The 7,711-nt window shown below is 43.4% G+C and overlaps 1 protein-coding gene across 2 annotated transcripts; it reads left to right on the top strand.

The window, feature by feature from the left end:
* Positions 1-451: 451 nt before the first annotated feature.
* asb7 (ankyrin repeat and SOCS box containing 7) lies at positions 452-7,449 on the top strand. 2 transcript variants are annotated; one of them, XM_076287371.1, is made up of 5 exons: positions 452-715; positions 1,870-1,982; positions 2,127-2,378; positions 4,709-5,314; positions 6,694-7,449. In XM_076287371.1, exons 3-5 carry the CDS (start codon positions 2,168-2,170, stop codon positions 6,831-6,833), a joined length of 957 nt encoding a protein of 318 aa, XP_076143486.1. In that variant the 5' UTR covers positions 452-715; positions 1,870-1,982; positions 2,127-2,167; the 3' UTR covers positions 6,834-7,449. The 2 variants fall into 2 exon arrangements, with proteins under 2 accessions (XP_076143486.1, XP_076143487.1); XM_076287372.1 differs by lacking the exon at positions 452-715 and adding an exon at positions 724-934.
* Positions 7,450-7,711: the final 262 nt, after the last annotated feature.

The following is a 7,711-nucleotide window of genomic DNA, read 5'->3' on the forward strand; positions in this document are numbered from 1 at the left end:
GACCTCTCTAGGGCTCCATACTTATTTGTTTACCTTACATTTAATTAATTAATTTCCTTACAGAGTTGTGGTTTGTATGTTTTTTATATATAAAGGCCTATATATATATATATATATATATATATATATATATATATATATATTTTTTTTTTTTTTTTTTTTTTTTTTTTTTCATTGTGTTATTGATGTTGGTATTATTACTATTATGCTTAATATAGGTCTACAATACTCTACATTTTTTCCACTTCATTATTTTTAACTAATGTAGGCCTAATGTTCATAACCTGTAAATCGCTTTGGACAAAATCGTCTGCAAAATAACTAGAAAATAACAATGCAATTTTTTTTTTAATTATTGATTGTCGCGTGTCAGTGACGTTTTACAACACGGCACTGCCCCCAACTGGACGTGGAGTGTGCAACAAAGGGGTCACTGTCCTAATAATTACCACATTGTATTATTTTGACATTTCTCTGTCTGGAGAAATAAGTCATCTTTTGCAACTATTATTTTGGCGTCTTGGGCATTATATCTGCATTCAAAGGTCTCATCTGCCATGGGTAGGAACACAACGTGCACAGCCACTCTGGTGTGGGGATCTATTTGACAACTCAAATTCCTCATGAATGCATTCTTATTGGGCGAAGAGTGTTTGGTGTCGGAGGAGCCGACCTGCGGGGAGGATGGCTAGCTGACCAAACATACATTGATTAGGTATTAATGTTTTTATCCATACATAGCAGTTAGTGGGATGTTATTGTGTTTCATATGAGAGCAATATAGGATACTTGCATGTGTAGCGTTTGTTTCGAATTTAAACAAAAGCCCAGAAATTAGCTGCATGATAGTTAGCTTTATCTGCTACATCTAGCTCGCTAGTAAGTTAGCACCACTTCGATATTGGGACCTTTCTACATAGCAAGCTAACATTAGGTGAGTTATCTGTTTTACTGACAAGTTAGCTTCTCTTCACCTAACGACAGCTAAAACTTCATCGTTTTTGCTCAGTTCGGCTAGAGTAGAGTTTATTTATAATGACTTAAATGTTAAATGAAATGTTATCCAATAGCATGATGTACTGTAGTAGTAAATTGTCACAGAGCTGGTAGTGGGAGAGAAGCTAGTTATCCAGCTAACTTAGCTAGAAGCTAGCATTTGACTGATGCGAGCTGGCTATCCAGCTAGCAGTTCATTGTTCGTTGCTGCTACTATATCTATCGCGACTGCTGTGTAGTTCGCCCCAGATTAACGTTAGTCTCGATTTGGTTTAAGGCAACCGGTTAAGCTTAGGAATCGTCCACACGACAACGCGTGATGATTTTCAAAATAAAGCACATGGCAATATGTGCCTTTCAACTGCAAATGGCATAGTTAGTTGAATTTGGTCCACTCTAGCTCGCGTCAACAAAGATAAGCTAGCCTGTTAGCTACCCAGATAGCTGAAAGGCTAAATGAGTTCGTTGTGTGTTTTTTGTTTGTTTGTTAAACAGTTAGCACAAGCATGTATCATTTGGTGGAGTCTTAATATAACCTGTAGTTGCAAATTAGCCGTCAGTGTCAGTATTTTAAAACACAACGCCAATGACTTAGAATTCTAGGATGTAACTAGAAGCTAGATAGTGCTATTCCTCGGCAACATTATGTCGTTAACGTTATTTGTCTAGTTACCTACCTATCCTGTGAGCTGTCATTCGGTGGGCTGGCCTACTAGGCTTGATACCCTTGCTAAGGTTCTACAAAGGTCCAGTGCCCAGTTGAATCAGTTTGTAACGAGAGAGTTCAAAATGTCTACGCCTACTGAGTTGAAGCATGGATCGGCCCTGTATTGCCATATGTTTTCAAATCTCTCATACATATTGCTTTCACAGCGTCTAGTCATCGGTTCTCATACAATGGGTGGCCTGTCCAAGTAGCTGATGCCATACCAGATATGGACACAAGAACAAGGGGATCTGTCACACATCAGAGACACTGACAGAAGGTGAAAATTGATCGCATTCATATTTTGAAATCCTCTGTGATTCCTCTGATCAGTCATCAGACTGCCTTCACCATTGGTGCATATTTATGCTGGCCTACGTGACCCTTTGCCTTCTCTCCTTTTTATGTCTGAAATAATGTCCAGAGGAAAGGTGTACATGATCTCCTGGTGCGAGATGTAACAGGATGCTGAACCATCACTGCAGAAGGAACCCTGAACTTCAAGAGGAGCTGCAGATCCAAGCTGCAGTGGCAGCAGGGGATGTCTACACCGTCCGCAAGATGCTGGAACAGGGTTATTCACCCAAAATTCGGGATGCCAATGGCTGGACCCTGCTCCACTTCTCTGCAGCGAAAGGGAAGGAGAGATGTGTTCGGGTCTTCCTGGAGCACGGAGGTGAGGAGGAGGAGGAGGTGGCCATAATTTTGTTAAGATCGCTCATTATTGTAGATTCACACAACGTGCGTCACTGTCAGTTGCAAACAGGCTGCCTGATGTTGGTTCAGCAGGACATAAGAATATGTAAGAATTCAAAATTAAGAGTGAGTGGTAAGATGATAGATAGCAGATAGCAATGCCCAAGGGATCACTCGGGAGGTTTCACTTTTTGATTTACTTGTGACTTACTCTGAGAATTATATACTTTACACACATTTATTTTCTGTTTTGGTGTTGTGTCGATGGTACGTATAGGCTTTTTTTGTGTGGTACTTGTGGTAAGAGACCATAATGTTGTTTTCTGATTTCAGTTTAAAAGGAATTCTTCGTATTTGTCATTAAGACCATACCACACAGGTCATTAATTGGCAGTCCAAAGAATATTTGCTCTGACTAGCTCTTCGCCGTTGAGAATTTTAAGAATATAGTACTACCAAAAACTAATCTGAGGCAGGCTTTTTCCATTTTACAGCAGATGATTGTACAGAATCCAATGAGAAGTTGAATGATGCTATGATAATGATAAATAAGCGAACTTCAGTAACCCTTGATGTAACCTTTTGGAACTTGACTGTAGGCTGTGTGAACACATAGGGACATGTGATTTAATTTAACATAAAAGCAATAAATACGTATGTCAGTACAAGACATAAAAGCCATGTCAGGGATGTATGTAAAAAATGGTACTCAATGACTCATTTCCACGCACACACATAGTTTATGTACAGACATAACCTGTGTACATTAAAAATGGGTTATGAAATAGCTCCCCTCCCCTCATTGTTTTTGATTGCATATCAATGAGGCTACAGTGACTGCTATAGTTAGGAAGGTAGGCTGCATTGTTAATCTTTAAGAACATCAGAACCAGGTCAATCCCACACCTCTGGAATGGTCCAGAGTCGATTTGTCAGTAGCCAAGTTTACTAGCAGACCATTGCTCTATAGGTCAGTTACATTGGTTCAAATTGCATGTAGTCAACTTGTGTATTATTTCAATTACTCAAATAATACTTTATTAAGGTATTAACTATGCATTAGTAATCTATTAACTGAAAATATTACCTTGCCAGCTTCCTCCCTGTCATGGCATGTTCACTTTTGAGTCAGTTGACAAGACACATTTGCACATTTCTGAACAACTGCTAACAAACCAATCGTCAGATATTCATACATCTCTGTATGATGTTGTACCACTTCACTTTCATCGCATGAAACAGTGGTTGTCCCTCACTTAACAATGATTAATGAGCTCAAAACAATTCATGTATTTTCCTAGCCTATTGTTGATCTATTCACCCTGGATGATTGGATGAACTAAGCTGCCCCAACCCCCCCAGGGTAGTTTTTTTTATAAGTACGGTCACTAATAGCTAGTTGGGATGGAAGCCGGTCTTGGTGTGGTTTGATGTGAAATTGATGAATTGTAGTGATTGCTTGTTGCCACTAGATGGTACTGTGAACCTGCTCTGCCACTCATTCTGCTGTCTCCACATCAGCCAAGGCTTGTTCTGGACTGAGGCTTCAGATGTTTTCATTGCACTTCATTGCAACTTGAAGGTCTGCTTTCTTGGCTAATTTAAATGGTGAATTTGATTTACTAGGCTAGAATTCTACTCATAACTCTTCAACAGAAAACCATAGTGATTACAATACAATTAGTGTATGTGCTTATCTGGGTATGTCAGTTCATACCACCAGGATTTATCACTTAGGAAGTATAGGATGTGTAAAGCTGTGTAGGGTAGTGGTTAAGGAGCTGGGCTATCAAGCAGTAGCCAGAAATGTTGAGGGTTCAATTCTCGGCTTCCATCGTTGTGCTCTTGAGCAAGGCACCTAACCCCGCTCTGTGTAAACTGGCCCTTGTAAGAGTGTATGTAAGTGGCTTTGGTTGAAAGCATCAGCCAAATGAGTAAGTATGTAAGGCTATGCTAACATGCATATTTGCTATTTTTTTGTGAAAATTATTTTACCCCAAAATGTTTCTAGGTCTCCTTTTTTTTCTAGGTTTCATCTCCACACTCTCATTCTTCCTCCTGCTCTCCCTCCCTCTCACTCACTTTCTTTCTCTTTCTCTCTGTGCTAAACAAAGCAATAATGAGTGTTTCTTGGGTAATTGAAATAGCAGGACTTAACCTATGGCCTCTCTTTCACACTTTGGTCTTCCTGATTGTTGAAGTGCATTACCAGCATGGCCCATGATGGCCCCTTAATCTCCCATCTGGCTGTCAGCTCATCCTGCCTCTGTGTGTGTGTGTGTGTGTGTCTGTGTGTGTGTGTGTCTGCAGCTGACCCCACGGTGAAGGACTTCATCGGGGGCTTCACGGCGCTGCACTACGCGGCCATGCACGGACGAGCGCGCATCGCCCGCCTCATGCTGGAGTCGGAGCACCGCGGCGACATCATCAACGCCAAGAGCAACGACGGCTGGACGCCGCTGCACGTGGCGGCGCACTACGGCCGCGACTCGTTCGTGCGGCTGCTGCTGGAGTTCCACGCCGAGGTGGACCCGCTGAGCGACAAGGGCACCACGCCGCTGCAGCTGGCCATCATCCGCGAGCGCTCCAGCTGCGTGCGCATCCTGCTGGACCACAGCGCCAACATCGACATCCAGAACGGCTTCCTGCTTCGCTACGCCGTCATCAAGGGCAACCACTCGTACTGCCGCATGTTCCTGCAGCGCGGCGCCGACACCAACCTGGGACGCCTGGAGGATGGCCAGACGCCACTGCACCTGTCGGCGCTGCGCGACGACGTGCTCTGCGCCCAGATGCTCTACGCCTACGGCGCCGACACCAACACGCGCAACTACGAGGGACAGACGCCAGTGGCCGTGTCGGTCAGCATGTCGGGCATCAGCCGGCCCTGCCTGGACTTTCTGCAGGAAGTTACCAGTAGGTGTCCCCAACCCCCTGCTCTGTCCTCCCCTCCCCTCTCCCCATGTGCGTTTACCTTCACGGGCTAGTGTGGCCTGCTCTACTGTGTGTATGTGGTTCAGGTGAGGCTTGGAATCTGATGCTGTCCTGTTGGGATGGAAGGGTTCTTGGCTGCTTTCCAGTTTTTCACTTGAAGTATGTATTTCCTAAGGGCATACAGAAAGCCAGTTTTCATTACATTGCGACACATTGGAGTTTTTATGGCTCAGAACAGTGTATCATTGCAGTCTATATGGCATAATGGCAAAATAACAGCCATCAAACAGCAGTGCAGGTTTTTGGCTTTTTGTTTAGCAGCAGTTTGATCAGATCTCTCCGTAATGATGCGGCATGAAAGGCTGGTATGATTGCAGCTTTGGTCAGACATGCGTTGAGCTGTAGGATTGTAGGTCGAGCAGAAAGTAAAGGGAAACGTCATAAAGCTCAGCAGCACTCTCTCGCTGAACAATCGGCCATGTGAAAAGAGAGCCGGCGTGTTACCTGAAGCGCTAATGATTCAGTAAGCACAATGCCTCTATTCCAATTGTTCTCCCTGAACTTTGATATCGAGATATCAAAGCCGCAGTCCTGAGACAGACGCACTCTGTGAAGTCAGCCCCCCCACTCAGCTCTGGACAGGCCGGCACGATCATCTTTCCCCCCTGCTTATTGATCATCCTAACTACCTCACGGGGGCGTCTCCTGTCCTGTCAGCCCCCCGTCCGGACGTCCACGTGATTGACACGCCAGCCTCCGAGCAGGCCGTCCGTGGCCGTTGTTTGGCAGAGCGGCGGTATTGGATGTAATTAAGCATTTGAAGTGACACTACACAGGGCCCACAGATGGCCTGCTCAGCTATGCCTTTGTTGTGGGTTTTCCAGCTGGCTTCATTTGTGTGTACGGCCTGTGGCACAGCAAGCAGAGTGTGCTGCCTTATTAACCTGATAAAATGTTTTTTTATTTATTTATTTTTCTTCTTTTTTTTTATACTGTATTACGGAAAAGAGTCCTTCCCATGGTAACTTCTGAACTGTAGCAGATAACAGATAAAGGGAGTTCAGTGGCCTTGAAGTCTGTGAGGCTTGAGAGCTCTCTGGGACAGAGGAGTTTTCCTGGCTGTTTGTCTCGCTGTCTGTTTTCCTTAATTGGATATATGACCTAGGATGCATTATGTTCATTGGATACTTTGTGCTGAAGTCAATCCAAGAACATGCCTCTGAAAGGAGGCTTTAGTTGTTGATGTAACCTGAAATGCACTTCAAATATGTGTGGTCTCTACTGTAATTGTGCAGAAGGTTGCAGAAGGTTTTTGTAGGGATGCTTGATTGTAATATTTTCCTTCTTTCTTGCCTTTTTAGGACAACCCAGGACTTTGCAGGACATGTGCAGAATCAAAATCCGACAGTGTATAGGCCTGCAGAGCCTGAAGTTCCTGGAGGATTTACCTATCGCTAAGGTCATGAAAGACTACTTAAAACACAAGTTCGACAACGTCTGATGGCAGCCAAAACACTTAATGACATAGCGTTGGAGCATTTCTTCTGCTTAAGACTATGCAAACTGTTATCCTTTCTACTCGTGAACTCTGAAAACAGGTGCACAGTTTTTATACAAAATGAGATGAATGCACATTTCTATTTAGCTATATGATTATAAAATCAATGAAAAGTCAGTGAAGAAGTGGCTAAGCCCAGTTGCTGCGATGGTGTGGATATTTATCTGGATAAGTATCGTTATTGACCACTGAAACTAATCAGTATCCTAAATGAAGTTTGTACAGGAGTGCAATCAACAAAATTCTGTTCCTCAAGTAGATAGGCAGGTGGTTAATTTTGTGTCATTCCATAATCACCAAAGCATAAGTGTAGTTTGTCTGAATTTCAGTCATCTGAATCAAGTGACCATAGACCAGAGGTTCTCCTGCTCCCAGTCTCAGGAGGTTAGTGCCCTATCAGCAGGGGCTTTCGCTCTTACTCAACACTAGACATTATTAATAAGGTACCAAGAGCTTTATTATTGATGCAGAATGGAATTACTTTAGAAACCTGGACTTAGATCATTCTATAGAGCTCCTTGCTGCTTTGGCGTTAAATAAAAACATGAAAGATAATCTTTGGAAGGGGGTGTGGGGGGGGGGGGGGGGGTGGCGTCTGTGAGTGAGTTTGGAGTTTTAAAAAAGGAAGAAGAAAAAAAGAAACATTGAAGCTTGGTATAGAAAAGCCTCTGTTTCTGTCAAAAATCATCACCGCTCATACGCCTCAGCCATGGATCAGTGATTCAGGACACTCGTTTGTGGGAGAGAGCGCGAACTCCCACACTTCCCAAGTATGTGCATCTCTTTACACACAGTTCTGGTGCTTTGTCTTGATATAATTT

The sequence above is a fragment of the Alosa pseudoharengus genome, unplaced genomic scaffold, assembly GCF_046254945.1.
Source record: "Alosa pseudoharengus isolate Yale_2024_CS ecotype anadromous, Long Island Sound unplaced genomic scaffold, YU_APseudo_1.1 YU_APseudo_1.1_scf_16, whole genome shotgun sequence".
NCBI classification, from domain to species: Eukaryota; Metazoa; Chordata; class Actinopteri; order Clupeiformes; family Clupeidae; genus Alosa; species Alosa pseudoharengus.

Coding starts and splice junctions, on each gene's coding strand:
- asb7 (XM_076287371.1), top strand. CDS start 2,168: ATGCTGAACCATCACTGCAGAAGGAACCCTGAACTTCAAGAGGAGCTG. Junction 2,379..4,708: donor GGTCTTCCTGGAGCACGGAG/GTGAGGAGGAGG, acceptor GTGTGTCTGCAG/CTGACCCCACGGTGAAGGAC. Junction 5,315..6,693: donor CTTTCTGCAGGAAGTTACCA/GTAGGTGTCCCC, acceptor TTGCCTTTTTAG/GACAACCCAGGACTTTGCAG.